At 42.1% G+C, this 18,109-nt stretch overlaps 2 protein-coding genes across 4 annotated transcripts in view; one reads left to right on the forward strand and one right to left on the reverse strand.

The window, feature by feature from the left end:
• Positions 1-89: 89 nt before the first annotated feature.
• Positions 90-8,128, reverse strand: LOC139560442 (NAD-dependent protein deacylase sirtuin-5, mitochondrial-like). 2 transcript variants are annotated; one of them, XM_071377224.1, is made up of 9 exons: positions 7,982-8,128; positions 7,196-7,308; positions 6,357-6,490; positions 3,509-3,734; positions 3,058-3,145; positions 2,891-2,944; positions 2,547-2,670; positions 2,214-2,329; positions 90-1,790 (listed from the first exon to the last, which is right to left on the reverse strand). In XM_071377224.1, exons 2-9 carry the CDS (start codon positions 7,293-7,295, stop codon positions 1,718-1,720), a joined length of 915 nt encoding a protein of 304 aa, XP_071233325.1. In that variant the 5' UTR covers positions 7,296-7,308; positions 7,982-8,128; the 3' UTR covers positions 90-1,717. The 2 variants fall into 2 exon arrangements, with proteins under 2 accessions (XP_071233325.1, XP_071233324.1); XM_071377223.1 differs by lacking the exon at positions 7,982-8,128 and adding an exon at positions 7,926-7,970.
• Positions 8,129-8,260: 132 nt separating this feature from the next.
• Positions 8,261-18,109, forward strand: part of LOC139560441 (phosphatase and actin regulator 1-like) — an 88,917-nt gene continuing 79,068 nt past the window's right edge. The window contains exon 1 of one of the 2 annotated variants that reach the window (XM_071377221.1): positions 8,261-8,630. In XM_071377221.1, coding sequence (XP_071233322.1) covers positions 8,519-8,630 — 112 coding nt within the window. In that variant the 5' untranslated portion in view covers positions 8,261-8,518. The remainder of the gene's footprint in view (positions 8,631-18,109) is intronic. The other variant, XM_071377222.1, reaches the window with a different exon arrangement.

An 18,109-nucleotide genomic window follows, 5' to 3' on the forward strand; every position in this document is an offset into this window, starting at 1 on the left:
AATTACATATAGCCTATTATGAAGACTGCAGTGATGATACAATTGTGTGAGAGGAAAAAAGGACAAAAGTAATGCAAATGAATTCATAATGTTGTTGACAGTATTATATTTTGAAGCGTTGCATGAGATCTCATTACGTTGCATAAAAGCAAAAACACCTAAAGCAGCTAGCAGTAGTTGTAAAAAAGTACAAATACAATCATGATATCGAAGTATACACTTGGTTCGGTATAGAACATTTCCAACAACAGAGTTATTGTGCGTGATTAGGCAAAACAATATATTCAATGAGTAATACAAATTATATTTTTAAAGGGACACTTTGGGATTTTGGTAATGATTTGATCAACTTCCCCGGAGTCAGATGAACTCATGGATACCATTTGTATGTCTCTGCATGCAGTATGAAGGAAGTTAGAGGCAATTTGCGAGCCAATGCTAACTAGCACAATGATTGGAAGTCTATGGTATCTACTAGCATGCTAGCAGTTACCATAGATTTCCAGTCATGGTGCTAACGCTAGTAGCAATTGCGCTAACACTAGTTAGTAACTTCCTTCAAACTGTATGCAGAGACATGATATTTTCATCCACGAGTTCATCTTACACTAGGGAAGTAGATAAAGGGATATTTCAGGATGAAGCCCTTTAACACATTCTCATGCCATGTAACCACAGTAGAACTATTGATAGATATTGATATGGTAAATACTGTACATGGACGGGAACACAATAGTCCAGGTTAAGCAATAGCCAGTTCAATGAACTGACTCTCTCTCTGTGACGTTGCTATGTACTTGAGGTTCAAAGCATGTATTTGGTCATGGTTGTGTGTATTTGGCCAAGGTTGTGGAAAACAGTTGGCCAGGCACATGGATTAGGTATTGTACTGTGTTGGGAGTTAATACAGTATATCCTCCATAGAGAGTGAGAAAAAGGTTCAGCTATATGATTATATTACTGTACGCTACAAAGAATAATATCATCTGATCTCACAAGCTACATCAGCATGTTATATAATGTGTGTGTGTCATGTACAGCATGCGCACTGGCCTCATTAATGTCACAAAAACAGAGCAATCAGCAAAGCCTGTACATCTGAAATATACTGAATTAGCAGTGAGAGAGAGAAATGTATGCTTACATGACTGGTCCCGTGTGGCTCAGTTGGTAGAGCATGGCGCTTGCAACGCCAGGGTTGTGGGTTCATTCCCCACGGGGGGACCAGGATGAATATGTATGAACTTTCCAATTTGTAAGTCGCTCTGGATAAGAGCGTCTGCTAAATGACTTAAATGTAAAAATGTAAATGTAAGTCGCTTTGGATAAAAGCGTCTGCTAAATGGCATGTACTATTATATTATGATGTATAAAGACATGACACGCTCAAAACTCCGGAGAAGAAAACATTTGTCCATCCTATATCAAGAAATACTTCTCCTTATTGCAGCTGAATACTCTTTTCTGCCTTTCAAGAAGAGACAATAACACATAACATCTCAGTTCCAGTTTAGTTAACCGAATAAGTATCCAGAAGACTATTCAGTCCTCTGCTGCAGATAGCAGCGCTCCCTCCACCAAGAGGAGCGCGTTTGAAAGTGTCTTAAGGCATGTTTTTCGGATAAGGGAATAATCACCATGGAATCAAACGGCGGTGGAGTGGATATGGGAGGAGCCCCAGAGGTTCGGACACCATCAGACTCCACCCCTTGACCGCTCAGACGACTTCAGACTCGTGACGCGCCAACGCCAGGGGTAGCGTGGCCCCACACGGGCCCTGGAAATGGTACCTGTACAGCAGAAGCACGGTACGGTGCACACACACACACACACACGACAAAGCAAGGATAAAGGAGAAATCTGAGAAATGCTCACCAGTGTCCCTAAGGAAGTGTTTGGTTCTTAATTTCCCTGACACACATCTGATCAATCAGATCTAAGACCAAAGAGCTAATAACGCTGACTGATTTCAAACCTGACAAACTGTACGATGCAGTAGAATCATGAATAAAACACACTTTATCAGGCTCCGTTTTGACGAAGAATCCCTATTTGATTAAATATATCCCGTTTAACTTAAAAAAAAAAAACTATTTGACTTCACAAAATGTATTTGTATTTTGCACATCAAGAAAATAAATTGAAAATCCCCAAAGAAACTTGTACTACGACAAAAACATATCATTTTCTGATAGTGGTGTGCTGTGGCTTACGTGAAGCGTGTGGTCTCAGAGGTGGTCTCAATGTTGAACTCTGCTACTGGCACGCCCCTGGACGCCACCTGGGGGGCAAACATGGCTGCCGGGTACACTATGGAGGAGGTGCCAACCTGCGGGCAGATATAGGGCATAGGCACCAGCAAAGCCATATAGGAGATATGTATGTATATTATACATTGGTCTGAACATCCGTTTCAGGTGTGTGGTGCTTTACATCAGGCTCTGTCTCTACAGCGTATGACAAAAACTTACCACATACTAAAGTGTGTATATAAAGATTGAGATATATAGCAACAAGATTATCCAGCGACTATGAGGCCAACTCACCACCAGACACAGATCACAGGTGTCCAGCACCGTCTCCACCTTGGTTAAGACGTGCGAGTCCAGAGTTTCCCCGAACCAGGTCACATTGGGCCTGAGCAGACCATGGCAGTCAATCTTCTCACACCTGCACATAAAACCACCAAGGGATGACATCACACACGTTATGTGTGACGCAGGCAAACATCACACATAACAGGTGTATGGTTACTTAGGATTGAGAAGAGGTCAAGTTAAAAGCAAATAACACTACCGCCACCATGTGGAAAAGATTTTATCACTGTGGCTTGGATTTTCTGTGGTAGACTTGTCAACAAATAGACAGAACCATACTAATCCTCCCCTACCGTGGCAGCTCCTCTGGGGGAATCTTGGCGTCACTGGTATCTGGGTCAGGAGAACTGTGGAACAATTGAAGACAACCATTTTTCTAAAAGTCAAGTTACACATCCAATGTAGAAGATTCGCCTGAGCAGGTGGTTGTATTGTACTGAGGCGCTGTACTGCTGCTTACCCTTTCCCCTCTAGGGCAGCGCATATTGGGCTGCCTTGGTTCACAGCCACATGTCCACAGCTCACACAGCGCGTCTCAAACAGACTTCCTGATGATTCACCAGGGAGAAAAACAGAACTGAGCACCGTCCAGACACTTTGGAGAAGTCTCTCAAAAACATGCGGATAATGACAACATTTGTCCAAGTAGAATTTACCTTCAGGGACAATAAAGTCAATCTTATCCTTATCTTATGTTCAACGTTTGACAACAAGCTTTGGAAGCCACCACTCGAGCGAGGGCTAATTATTTGAGTACATCTTGTGAGCTTACTTATTAACAATGGAGCCTCTCTTGAAACAGTGCCTTCTAAAACATATTTGCCTGCCTTGTCTGAACCAATCCCTGCTGCCCAGCCCATTCCAGCCATCTAAAAGACCCGCTTAGCCCTGTCCCAGCCTAGCCCTCTCACCATGGATCTTGAGGACATGTCTGGATCCGGCCTGGCGGTGCAGATCATCTATGACCTGGGTGATGACTACCACAGAGCGGCCCTGCTTCCTCAACCGGGCCTCACACTCTGCAATGGCCAGGTGGGCCTTATTGGGCGACTTACTCAGCATCACTTCTCGTCGGTAGTGGTAGAACTCCCACACCAGGGAAGGGTTCCGAAAGAAGGCCTCAGGGGTGGCTATGTCCTGTGGACAGAGATGGACAGGGACATGGGTGGGGAGGGTTAGGGAACAGAGTTCACAGGATGAGGTAGAGTCTAAGGGTGTCAGGGTGGAGATGGATGGGATAAGTCTACATTGTTATGGGCAGACTGGATGAGAGTAAGTGACTAGGTAAATAGCAGGTGGGACGACTGGGTCATAGTTAGAGCAGAGAACGGCAAGGCACGTTGAGTTGTAGATATAGAGATCTCAGGGAAAAAACAAAATAAACATGACATTTTCACATATTTAAAAGAGTGTGAACAAGCTCCCATAAATAAACACTTGGGGGCATAGGATAGAACAAACACAAGTTGAAGGTTTGTTTTGATTCTCTCTCTCAAAGTGAATCTCTGATGAGACTGTCCTACTTAGATTAACTGATACTGGCTCCAGCTCCTCAGCTCTCCCTGGGAACTGCACACAGTAACCGTGGTTACGCCTAAACCCTCCCCCCTCCTCATTGTTGTTGTCAAGACAAATCCATTGACACGGGAGTACACTCCCCTCCGTATGTATTTGGACAGTGAAGCTAACACTTTAAATGTGTCTCAATACTCCAGCATTTTGGATTTGAGATCAAACGTTTCATGTAAGGCGACAGTACAGAATGTCACAATGACTACATAAAGCTTGTGACTACAAACTTGTTGGATGCATTTACAGCTTTGGTTCTGTTTCGGATTATGTTTTGCCCAATAGAAAGTGAATGTGAATAATGTATTGTGTCATTTGAGTCACTATTTGTAAGTAATAATAATAATAAATTATTATTATTATGTGGGTGCTTATATTTATCCTATTTCACACATGTACAAGCGTTTATACAACGGGTAGTTTGGAATTCCCGTAGAGTCTATCCTGCCCATGATATTCTGGACATTATACAACGGGTGGGTCTAACCCTGGATGCTGATTGGTTAAAACCACATTCCAGACGGTGTCTTTTCTTCATGTTACCACCGGCTAAAGATATGACGTTGAAATGCCAATTTACTCTGTTCCATCTGACTGCGCAATCCACTGTCTCATCAGCCCAGCCAGGCAATTATAAAATTGATCTCCACTATAAAAAGCATATCGACATTATCTCCCATTTCTTTTAGACTAGCATTTGATTTTCAACAGCGGACATTTGTATAAACCTTGCGGTCTTTCTCTTCGACATTTGCGACATTGAATTTCAATATTGAAACAAATCTCCAGCTGTCCCATAGTAATGAACGTGTCGGGAGTCAGGACGAGACAGACAGAGCTTTTCTCAGCCACTCGAAATCATGAATCAGCTGGCATCATTTTTATGGATATACACAAAGAAATGTCAATAGAAAACAGGTCAAATGAAATGAAATGCAGCTTTTTTTTGCCATAGCAACCTACAAAGTTCTGGAACTATCAACCAGCACTTGGGTAGTTTTACTTTACATGGCAGTCAATACGAATTGAACTAATGACCAGGGTATGGCTAAAATTGCAATTGACCACCAGTGTTTGTGATTGTAGCACCACGTTTTGTTGAAAAATGTATGGTTCAGGAAATAATCTTGCTTTTTAATGCTGGTAACCCATTGCATAAAAACAATAATACTCTTGAGCCCATGTGTTATGGTAACATTTTTAAATGCATGTATGAATTGGAAATGTGTTTTTTGCATATACCAATTCACCAAGACACTCTAGGAGAGTGGGGTCACGGCCACGATCATGAATTGTGAATGATGATGAGTGAGACGGACAAAGATCATACCTCCCCAAAAAAGCGAACTATTGGTCATCGTGAGAGGTAAGCATGTGTTGTTGTAGCCTTTGTAACTTTCTCACTCATCACTATTAATTCATGATTTTTCTAAATTGTTCAGAAACATCTTATTTACTCACTTCGAAAGAATTACTCTAGTCATCATTCCCCATTCAGTTCCTATTGGGCAAAACATCATCCAAAACACAACCAAACAAACTGCAAATGCATCCAATGTATTTGTAGAGTAACAAACTTGATGTAGTCATTGGTCCCATATTCCTAGCACGCAAACACTAAATGTTTGACTACTTTAATACCCTATAAGTGAAATTGTCTAAAAACGTATGACTTCTTCAAATGGGGGGGATTAGATATATAAAGTGCTTTCATTTCTAAAGGGTAAAACTGATATGTATGAAAATACCCTTCTGTACTGACGGCTCATATGAAACATCTCAAATCCAAAACGCTGGAGTATAGAGCCAAATGTAAAATTCTAGCTTCACTGTCCAAATACATACGGAGGGGAGTGTTTATAGCATTATGTAAATGTCTGCGTGTACATGAGCATGAAAAGATTGTGAAATGAATGTCTGTAGGTCTGTGTATGTGTAACGGATGTGAAATGGCTAGCTAGTTAGCGGGTACGCGCTAGTAGCGTTTCAATCAGTTACGTCACTTGCTCTGAAACCTATTAGTAGTGTTGCCCCTTGCTCTGCAAGGGCCGCGGCTTTTGTGGAGCGATGGGTAACGACGCTTCGTGGTTGTCAGTTGTTGATGTGTGCAGAGGGTCCCTGGTTCGCGCCCGTGTCGGGGCGAGGGGACGTACTAAAGTTATACTGTTACATATGTCTGTTTTACATTACCTGAGATTGCCATTTCCTCCAGTAGCCCGCAGCACCCCTAAAGGTAGGCACTCCACTCTCTGCACTCACACCCGCCCCAGTAATGATGGCTATGTGCCTGGCTTTAGAGAAGACCTTTCGGAATTCAGACATATCTACAGAAGATAAAAATGTATACATTAACAAGAGCAGGGATGGGAATCATTGATTGGGGGGCCACAGAAACCTGAACTCATCATGAGGGGCCGCAGTGGCTTGGGGGTCTGCGTACCTACACATGCAGTCAGAGCCAGCCAGCCCTAGCCTTTTGGGGGCCCCAAGTAAAATTTTGTTGGGAGGCCCGCCCAACTTGCGAACAAAACATTTTCTCCGCCACCCTCTTAACAGCGGGGAGACATTTTGGGGGGTTTTAGAGTTCATTTCATGCAATTCTACTCATTTTCCCATGGGGCGGAGAGAAAAGTTTGCAGTTTTGAATATGATAGCTGAGTGAGAGTGACTAACAAAATCAATTGGGCCTGGTCGGTAATTCGACCATGATTACAAGTTTAGATAGCTGGCTAGACTACCTTAGCAATCTAAAAATGTTTAGCTGACATGGGGTAATTGAGTGACTGTCAGTGACTGACATAACAATAGAAAAACTGCTGATGCCCAACCAAATTAGTTTATTTCTTTTTTAATTTGGGGGGGGATTGATCTGAGGAGTTGCCCTTCCCTGCATTAGACTGTTCACTCAGCAGCAGCCTAGGCCTACTACAATGTACACTAGAATGTAAAGCCAATGTATGTAGAGCACTACATGCCTGGATGAAAAGAGGAACTTATGAATTCAGCTCATGCATGTGGTAGGACCTTACCTGAACTGGCAGACCTGGTCAGCTCTACCAAAGGCCCACGTGTCACTGGAGAAGACACGCGAGGACCAAGTCCAATTGAAACTAGATGTCGAAGAATCATTGTCACTACAGCTCTAAGAGAAGACAGAATGTTAGGATAATTATTTTCTGACTGCCTTAGAATAGTTTGTCCTAGTTAAATATAGGTGACACAGATGGACAAACTATATCATTACACATTTGCATTGATCAACTTTTAAGGCCACGGTCATTTATACACGTATCCTCATCGTGTAATTTACTTGTTTGAATGTGGGATTGAGAATTATCACCAGCGCCTGATCAATGTCAACTGGCTGCGATATACATATTTACTTGTTACATTTTACATCGCGTTGTGTATGACAGCCTTGAATTTGAACAAGTTTTGCGTGGGCATAAGATTACGCATTCTAAATGGTATTTAGGCTAAAACGTGTCCAGACCAGCAGTCTACACAAGAAGTGTTAAAAGTTGTGATTGTCAGTGAGCAAACTCAAATCAGCTGCGGCTCGTAAATCAAATCGTTTTTTATAAAAATGAACAGAATATTGAAGAAATAAATATAATTTCCTCAACGATACTATAGCCTACATTTCTAAAACTTTGAAAACAGGGGTATAAAGAAGAGCCATCTTGAATACTAAAAGTAGCTAAACACCAAAAGTAAAAATGTTACATGCAGGCAAATAAGTTCTACAACGATCATTACATGTAATTGCCTTTTTCAGAATAACTCGAGTTCATGCATAACACGTCCATACATACCCAGCAGAGTTACCAGATGGCGAGGCAGAGTTTATTTACTTTTCTTAATGTAATTAATTTGAAAAACCGTAAAGACTCCCTTGCTGTCGCAAAGCATTGAAGATTCCGCTCCAAAATCCACTATTGAGGGGAAAGTTGTAGGCTAGTTTAGTTTATAGTGCCCTCTGGTGGTGTACATTTTTTTTTTTAAATCTCCCCTGACCTCAGACAAGATTTCCACTTGCTGATACATCCATACAGGAGCTTATATTTATAATTTAACTCCACAAATCCGTATTGGATAGGCTATTTTGAAAATGTAGGCCATTTACTTGATTATTCATAATTTTTTCCCTTTTTTCCATTCTCATTCTCCTCTGTCTGCTGTTGGGTTAAGGAGCTTTGTAGTGGCGGCTCCACCTCGCTTCAAAAGTCACATCTCCCTCTCCGGTCTCTACCCGTTCAGTTTTTTCCCTCCCCATCAGTACCTCCTCGTGAGCGGCGGTGGCTCTGTGTCTGTCCCAACCCTCCAGTCGTCACTGGACGCTGGTCAAATTGATGGCGGCTTCTCCAGAGGAACATATAGACCGACGGCCGATCAGGAGAGTCCGGTCCAAGAGCGATACCCCGTACCTCGCCGAAGCCAGAGTTTCCTTCAACCTGCGCACAGGTAGGTTGCTTCTCACGTTTGGCCAGTGATTTTCAGAGCGTTCGATGCATTGTAGCATATAATGCACTGCACCTAACCTTACTAGCCTATTGTAAACTAATGGTTTTGTAACACATAATTCTATTTTATAGTATTTGTTTTACTGAGACTGTGCTTGATCTGCACTATTGCCAGTGGGCTCTAGTGTATGTAGCCTATAATGTGGAAGTTTGGTTTTGCCTAATTTGCAATTTTGGTAGCATTTTGGACAAGTTTATCATATCAATCGAATTGTCTGATTGGTAAATTGATCATTTGCGATTAGGCTTTGTAAGAAGAAGAACAAGACTAATGGTCATTGTTCAACGTGTGCGATTTGATTTCGTAAGAGAACGGCATTAGGCATTAATTCAATTCAGTTACATAATAGAGAAGCATTCGAATGGCAATCTGAGCCCCAACGTGATCGTAGTCACCAGCAAGGTGTCCAGGATTAGGCTACACCGGATAGATCCCTGACAGAGAACAGATTGGTGTTGACTGTTAAAGCTCCCGTGTACAGTGCATTCGGAATGTATTCAGACCCCTTCCCATTTTCCACATTTTGTTACGTTACAGCCTTATTCTAAAACGGATTAAATGTGTTTTTTTCCCCTCATCAATCTACAAACAATACCCCATAATGACAAAGCGAACACAGGTTTTTAGAAATGTTTTCTAATTTATTACAAATAAATCAACAGAAATAGCTTATTTACATTAGTATTCAGACCTTTTGATAAGAGACTCGAAATTGAGCTCAGGTACATCCTGTTTCCGTTGAGCATCCTTGAGATGTTTCTACAACTTGATTGGAGTCCAGCTGTGGTAAATTCAATTGATTGGACATTATTTGGAAAGGCAAACACCTGTCTATATAAGGTCCCACAGTTGACAGTGAATGTCAGAGCAAAAACCAAGCCATGAGGTTGAAGGAATTGTTCGTAGAGCGCTGAGACAGGATTGTGTTGAGGCACAGATCTGGGGAAAGGTACCAAAAACATTTCTGCAGCATTGAATGTCCCCAGGAACACTGGCCACCATCATTCTTAAATGGAAGAAGTTTGGAACCACCAAGATTCTTCCTAGAGCTGGCCACCCGGCCAAACTGAGCAATGGGGGGAGAAGGGCCTTGTTCAGTGACGCTCCCCATCCAACCTGACAGAGTTTGAGAGGATCTGCAGAGAAGAATGGGAGAAACTCCCCAAATACAGGTGTGCCAAGCCTGTAGCGTCATACCCAAGAAAACTCAAGGCTGTAATCGCTGCCAAAGGTGCTTCAACAAAGTATTGAGTAAAGGGTCTGATTACTTTGTCATTGTGGGGTATTGTATGTAGATTGATGAGAGAATTTAAAAAAATACATTTTAGAATAAGGCTGTAAAGTAACAAAACGTAGAAAAAGTCAAGGGGTCTGAATACTTTCCGAATGCACTGTATGTTAGATACATCCAAGTTATTACATACGGTGTAAGAATATATTAGTGTATTGGATGTTGATTCGATTTTGGTTATGGCTTGTGGGAAACGTGCACAAATTGCTCCCCTCGCGCACCTAGGTGTATTGCATTCCTTGTTACCATGGTGACTTCGCATATTTCGGGCTGAGTCAGTTGTTAGCCCATGAGGTATTCATATGTTTTGCATTGTAATAGCATACAGCCTGAACCAAATGCAGCCTTTCAATAAAATATCGTAGTTATTCATATTTCGATATCATGCAAAATATGGTCTGAGTGATTGCCATTTAAAAACATATTTTTACCTTTATTTAACTAGGCAAATCAGTTCTTATTTACAAATTCTTATTTACAATGAAGGCCTAGGAACAGTGGGTTAACTGCTTTGTTTAGGGGCTGAATGACAGTTTGGGTTTTGATCTAGCAACCTTTCGGTTACTGGCCCAACACTTTAACCACTAGGTTACCTGCCGCCATGATGAATATGTTCATAAATAAATAGTCTCTGAGCCTTTTGCACGGATTTAGTTGACAAATAGTCAATGCATCAGTTCAATAGTCTTGCAGTGCTTCTGTCACACAGCTGGCTGGCTGTGGTGCTGAAACTGCTAGCTAGCCAAGTTTGCCCGCCAGTTGCGTACGTGCAAGACTTCAGATAACTTAAGGTAAAGTCTTTGAATGTTTTATTTTCTGGGCTTGTTTTGTCTTAATCTGCTATATTTTGTTAAACCAAACCATATTGCTACATTTCTGTTTTGATCATCATCCTCCATTCCTCCATCCAGGCGAATTGCAGTTGTTTTTCCAGTCACACCCACACTGTGAATTCTGCTGTGACTAAACTGCAGCATCAGATTAACACACAATATTGCACACCAGCTGGTAGTCCTTTGCATAGTTTTGGGAAGAAATACTTTGCAGGCTATTGATGTATTTTGGAAATGTCTACATTCTTGTGTTTTGATTTGCCCCAAAACATGTTTTACTATAATCTGCAGAGAGAGACAGAGAATCACCAAGCCATTTGGCCCAGATGAGCCCTGAGGTAACCAGAACCTGGTTCACACTGTCTGTTCTAATGAGCCTGTCAACCGGTGGAGGGGAGCAGGCTGGGAGGGTTATGACTTTGCATGTCTGTCTTCCTTTTGCCACTGTGGAGAGGGGGCAGGAGAATGGGGACCACCACTACTAACAGCTGAACTATACCCTACCAGCACCTACGGGATTCTTGGAATAGGCCTGAAGCAAGCTGCTAATGTATATTCCACTGTATATGACCACAAATCTGTCTTTGCCAGACACCACAGATCACAATATGGTGTCAGATATCCCACTCACTCATAGACACACACAAACTCCAACAGACACAACATTCTGAGAGGACAACAGTACAATTGTCTGAGGATACAGTTCCAAAGGCACTCGATTGTCTGACTGGCCGATGAACGTGTTGATCAACACAATAAAGATTTTTCATGTATGGCTTGAAGAAATCAGTATGCAGTTCTATTCTGAAGTGAAACATTTGGTTCCCTGTCCCCCCAGGGTCACATAGAGTAGGCTCATATAGTCTCTGCTGTGAGGCTAGCTCAGCCCTGCAATGTTATAGCACCATGGCATCCAATTACTTTATGATAGGAATTACCTCATAATTGAATCAGGGGTGAGTACAGTAAGGACTGAGTATGACGACATAGGTATATTGAATTGGCCTGTTTAGCATCGTGTGGCTAATTTGATTGGTCTCTTTGATTAGATTAACCGAAGCTGAGTCATGCTGCTGGCTGCCATGTGAGTTTATCCTTAATACAGTGGAGGTTTCTGTTGTTGGAAATAGCAGCTAGGCTAAGCCTTGTTGTCTCTCACTGTTATGAAGCACCCAGTGATGTGATGCTGTACAGGTGAGTCCTAAATGGCACCCTATTCCCTATATAGTGCACCACATGTGACCAGAGCCCTATGGGACGCAGTCGAAAATCAGAGCAGCAGGTGACCATTCCAAAGGGGTATGTATCATGTATTAGAGGTCGACCGATTAATTAGGGCCGATTTCAAGTTTTCATAACAATCGGAAATCGGAATTTTTGGACACCGATTTGGCAGTTTTTTAAACATTTTATTTTTGTATTTTTACACCTTTATTTAACTAGGCAAGTCAGTTAAGAACACATTCTTATTTTCAATGACGGCCTAGGAACGGTGGGTTAACTGCCTTGTTCAGGGGCAGAACGACAGATTTTTACCTTGTCAGCTCGGGGATTCAATCTTGCAACCTTACGGTTAACTAGTCCAACGCTCTAACCACCTGCTTTACATTGCACTCCACGAGGAGCCTGCCTGTTACGCGAATGCAGTAAGAAGCCAAGGTAAGTTGCTAGCTAGTAGCATTAAACGTATCTTATAAAAAACAATCAATCAATCATAATCACTAGTTAACTACACATGGTTGATGATATTACTAGTTTATCTAGCGTGTCCTGCATTGCATATAATCGATGCGGTGCGTATTCGCGAAAAAGGACTGTCGTTGCTCCAACGTGTACCTAACCATAAACATCAATGCCTTTCTTAAATTCAATACACAGAAGTATATATTTTTAAACCTGCATATTTAGCTAAAAGAAATCCAGGTTAGCAGGCAATATTAACCAGGTGAAATTGTGTCACTTCTCTTGCGTTCATTGTACGCAGAGTCAGGGTATATGCAACAGTTTGGGCCGCCTGGCTCGTTGCGAACTAATTTGCCAGAATTTTACATAATTATGACATAACATTGAAGGTTGTGCAATGTAACAGGAATATTTAGACTTATGGATGCCACCCGTTAGATAAAATACGGACCCGTTCCGTATTTCACTGAAAGAATAAACGTTTTGTTTTCGAGATGATAGTTTCCGGATTCGACCATATTAATGACCAAAGGCTCGTATTTCTGTGTGTTATTATGTTATAATTAAGTCTATGATTTGATAGAGCAGTCTGACTGAGCGATGGTAGGCACCAGCTGGCTCGTAAGCATTCATTCAAACAGCACTTTCCTGCGTTTTGCCAGCAGCTCTTCGCAATGCTTCAAGCATTGCGCTGTTTATGACTTCAAGCCTATCAAATCCCGAGATTAGGCTGGTGTAACCGATGTGAAATGGCTAGCTAGTTAGCGGGGTGCGCGCTAATAGCGTTTCAAACGTCACTCGCTCTGAGACTTGGAGTAGTTGTTCCCCTTGCTCTGCAAGGGCCGCGGCTTTTGTGGAGCAATGGGTAACGCTGCTTCGAGGGTGGCTGTTGTCGGTGTTCCTGGTTCGAGCCCAGGTAGGAGCGAGGAGAGGGACGGAAGCTATACTGTTACACTGGCAATACTAAAGTGCCTATAAGAACTTCCAATAGTCAAAGGTATATGAAATACAGTACAAATGGTATAGAGAGAAATAGTCCTATAATTCCTATAATAACTACAACCTAAAACTTCTTACCAGGGAATATTGAAGACTCATGTTAAAAGGAACCACCAGCTTTCATATGTTCTCATGTTCTGAGCAAGGAACTTAAACGTTAGCTTTCTTACATGGCACATATTGTACTTTTAATTTCTTCTCCAACACTTTGTTTTTGCATTATGTAAACGAAATTGAACATGTTTCATTATTTATTTGAGGCTAAATTGATTTTATTGATGTATTATATTAAGTTAAAATAAGTGTTCATTCAGTATTGTTGTAATTGTCATTATTACAAATACATTTTAAAAAGTCGGCCGATTTTTTTTTGGTCCTCCAATAATCGGTATCGGCGTTGAAAAATCATAATCGGTCGACCTCTATCATGTACAGTGAGGGAAAAAAGTATTTGATCCCCTGCTGATTTTGTTCATTTGCCCACTGACATTGAAATGATCAGTCTGTAATTTTAATGGTAGGGTTATTTGAACAGTGAGAGACAGAATATCAACAAAAAAATCCAGAATAACGCATGTCAAAAATGTTATACATTGATTTGCATTTTAATGAGGGAAATAAGTATTTGACCCCTCTGCAAAACATGACTTAGTACTTGGTGGCAAAACCCTTGTTGGCAATCACAGAGGTCAGATGTTTCTTGTAGTTGGCCACCAGGTTTGCACACATCTCAGGAGGGATTTTGTCCCACTCCTCTTTGCAGATCTTCTTCAAGTCATTAAGGTTTCGAGGCTGACGTTTGGCAACTCGAACCTTCAGCTCCCTCCACAGATTTTCTATGGGATTAAGGTCTGGAGACTGGCTAGGCCACTCCAGGACCTTAATGTGCTTTTTCTTGAGCCACTCCTTTGTTGCCTTGGCCGTGTGTTTTGGGTCATTGTCATGCTGGAATACCCATCCACGACCCATTTTCAATACCCTGGCTGAGGGAAGGAGGTTTTCACCCAAGATTTGACGGTACATGGCCCCGTCCATCGTCCCTTTGATGCGGTGAAGTTGTCCTGTCCCCTTAGCAGAAAAACACCCCCAAAGCATAATGTTTCCATCTCCTTGTTTGACGGTGGGGATGGTTTCTTGGGGTCATAGGCAGCATTCCTCCTCCTCCAAACACGACAAGTTGAGTTGATGCCAAAGAACTCCATTTTGGTCTCGTCTGACCACAACACGTTCACCCAGTTGTCCTCTGAATCATTCAGATGTTCATTGGCAAACTTCAGACGGGCATGTATATGTGCTTTCTTGAGCAGGGGGACCTTGCGGGCGCTGCAGGATTTCAGTCCTTCACGGCATAGTGTGTTACCAATTGTTTTCTTGGTGACTATGGTCCCAGCTGCCTTGATATCATTGACAAGATCATCCTGTGTAGTTCTGGGCTGATTCCTCACCATTCTCATGATCATTGCAACTCCACGAGGTGAGATCTTGCATGGAGCCCTAGGCCAAGGGAGATTGACAGTTCTTTTGTGTTTCTTCCATTTGCGAATAATCGCACCAACTGTTGTCACCTTCTCACCAAGCTGCTTGGCAATGGTCTTGTAGCCCATTCCAGCCTTGTGTAGATCTACAATCTTGTCCCTGACATCCTTGGAGAGCTCTTTGGTCTTGGCCATGGTGGAGAGTTTGGAATCTGATTGATTGATTGCTTCTGTGGACAGGTGTCTTTTATACAGGTAAGAAACTGAGATTAGGAGCACTCCCTTTAAGAGTGTGCTCCTAATCTCAGCTCGTTACCTGTATGAAAGACACCTGGGAGCCAGAAATCTTTCTGATTGAGAGGGGGTCAAATACTTATTTCCCTCATTAAAATGCAAATCAATTTATAAAATTTTTGACATGCGTTTTTCTGGATATTTTTGTTGTTATTCTGTCTCTCACTGTTCAAATAAACCTACCATTAAAATTATAGACTGATCATTTCTTTGTCAGTGGGCAAACGTACAAAATCAGCAGGGGATCAAATACTTTTTTCCCTCACTGTATGTATCTGTAAGCTATACATGGCTCTGCTTTGAGTAATTGGAAATGCATCTGTCAGATGACTTAACAAGGTGAAGCCAGGATTCCAATCAATCATCCCAACAGGAAATTATTGCTAACCTGAGAAGCTGGTTGTCACTTCCATTTCACACTGTGCACACAAACACAGAATGAATAGAATCCAGTCCCATCTGTACAGGCAAATGATGGATTAGAATGGCAGGCTGCGGAGTGAATGTTTGGGTGGGAGCTGTGTGTGTGCATTTGTGTGTGTGCGTGTTTGCGTGCATGTTTGTGTGCGTGGGTGCATGCGTGTGCTTGCAACGATGTGTGTGTTGTGTGTGTTGCTTGCCTGCCGGTCAGTCCAGCAGCTCTCATTAGATTAGTCTGTTTTGTTTGCGCATCACTTAGGCATAGCTTAACAACAGTCACATCTGTTATCTCCCTCTCCCACACAGATACACGGACACACACACACTCTCACACACACATACATTTCTCCCTTCCCTATACACTCCCCTTTATTTCTCCTCATTCATTCTCTGTCACACTCTAGCATACTGTCATCTTGTCTCACACAATTTCACTTACTGAAGCCCACCTTTGCCTCTATCTCACACACACAGTCACACAGTGTGTTTTAAGTTCAGATGTACTGGTTGTCAGTGCTCCCTTCAGTTAGCTGTTACAGTGTTTTGTGGAAGGCATGAACCTTACCTTTGTGAATGGTGCTCTTTGGCTCTCTAACATGCGGTCAGATGGAAAGAGATATATACTTTCTCTGTGTGTGCGTGCCCGTGCATTTGTGTGACAGACGTACAGAAAGATGTGTTATACTGTAGCTGTGACTGTTGACTCCTCAAAACCCCTACAGCAGTGGTATTCAAACTTTTTCAGCAGGGACCCCAATTTTTTTTTCTCAAATTTCTTGCGACCCCCACCCCAAATCTAATGAAACAACTTTAAAATCTGTACATTTAGATTTTTCCATCAACAAATAACCTTAAATTCATTGCATTTTCCTTTCTTCTCAAAATGAAAAGAAAACAATAAGTACATTTACTCAATAAAATAGTATCTTTCAAATTGTCTTTCTTAAAAACGTTTGTATATTGTCCCATACAATAATCTGTACTCTTAAAGATGCACTATGCAGAAGTTGCTGTGCCATTTCCTGGTTGCAAAAATGTATAATATTTCACCTAATTTCAGTTTGTGACAAAACAAGCAAGTATATTGTAGAAAATCATCGTACCATCTGAACAGCTGTGAAATATAACAACAAATATTGTATTTTCAGCTATTTTGAAGCTGTATTTACCAAAAGTAAAAGACGCAAAAACAAAACTTGAAAAAAAAAAGTGAAGTATAGAACTAGTGCATATAGAACAGATCTACTGCTTCTTAGACTTTTAGACTCACATTTCTGTGACTTTTGTGAGGTTTCCCAAAAAGTAACATATTCCGGCTGTACATTTTGGCGACCCCACTGCAGTTCCCCCGACTTTGAATACCACTTCGCTAAAGTATTGTGAAAAAAAATCCAATCAGACAGTGGAGCCTTTCATCTGTGTGATTTTTAAATTTGATCTGTTTTTGGTTTAGTTTAATCACATCTTTTGTACACTCAATATAGGATTGCTACACTCATTGTTGATCTGTCTTACACAGTATTTGGTTTATCTTGTAATGTAATGGATGTGATACACTGCATTTCACAGGGGCGGGCTACTGTGCAGTAGTTAGATGTCCTGGGCAGCTGAATACTGTGTGTGCAGACTGAGGTGTGGGACAGGGGACACTGATGGCTAGATCTCCATTGCAGCACATGGGCTGAATGTAAATAGCCTGTATGGGCTGGAGCCTGGACTGGACTGAGCTGCATTGCAGGGGACATGAATTTGAAGCTATTTTCATACACTTACACATGGATGCACACATGCACATGCAGTACACGCTCACACACACGCACACACACACGCACACGCACACGCACACACACACACACACACACACACACTCCATTTAACACATGACTCCCTTCCTCAGCACCAAACATACTGACAACCTCTTTACAATGTTACGGGAACATTATTTTCCATTTCCAGATGCCTTGTATCAGTGTATAAGCATTACCTGTCACGCCCTGATCTGTTTCACCTGTCCTTGTGCTTGTCTCCACACCCCTTCAGTTGTCACCCATCTTCCCTATTATCCCCTGTGTATTTATACCTGTGTTTTGTCTGTTCGTTCCTGTCAGCGCCTATCGTTTTCCAGCCTCTCTTTTCTCGTCCTATTGGTTTTTGACCTTTGCCTGTCCTGACCCTGTACCCGCCCGCATGACCTCTCTGCCTGAGCCTGCCTGCCGTCCTGTACTTTTGCTCCACCCCTGGATTATTGAACTCTGCCTGTCTGCCTGCCGTCCTGTACCTTTGCCTTACCCTGGATTTTCGATCCCTGCCTCCCTTGAACTGTCTTTGTCTGCCCCTGTTGCCACAATCAACATTGTTACTTCGACAGTCTGCATCTGGTTCTTACCTTGATTTCTGATAGTACGAACTGGCCATGACTGACCC

This window comes from Salvelinus alpinus, chromosome 30 (genome assembly GCF_045679555.1).
Source record: "Salvelinus alpinus chromosome 30, SLU_Salpinus.1, whole genome shotgun sequence".
In the NCBI taxonomy this organism is placed as follows: domain Eukaryota; kingdom Metazoa; phylum Chordata; class Actinopteri; order Salmoniformes; family Salmonidae; genus Salvelinus; species Salvelinus alpinus.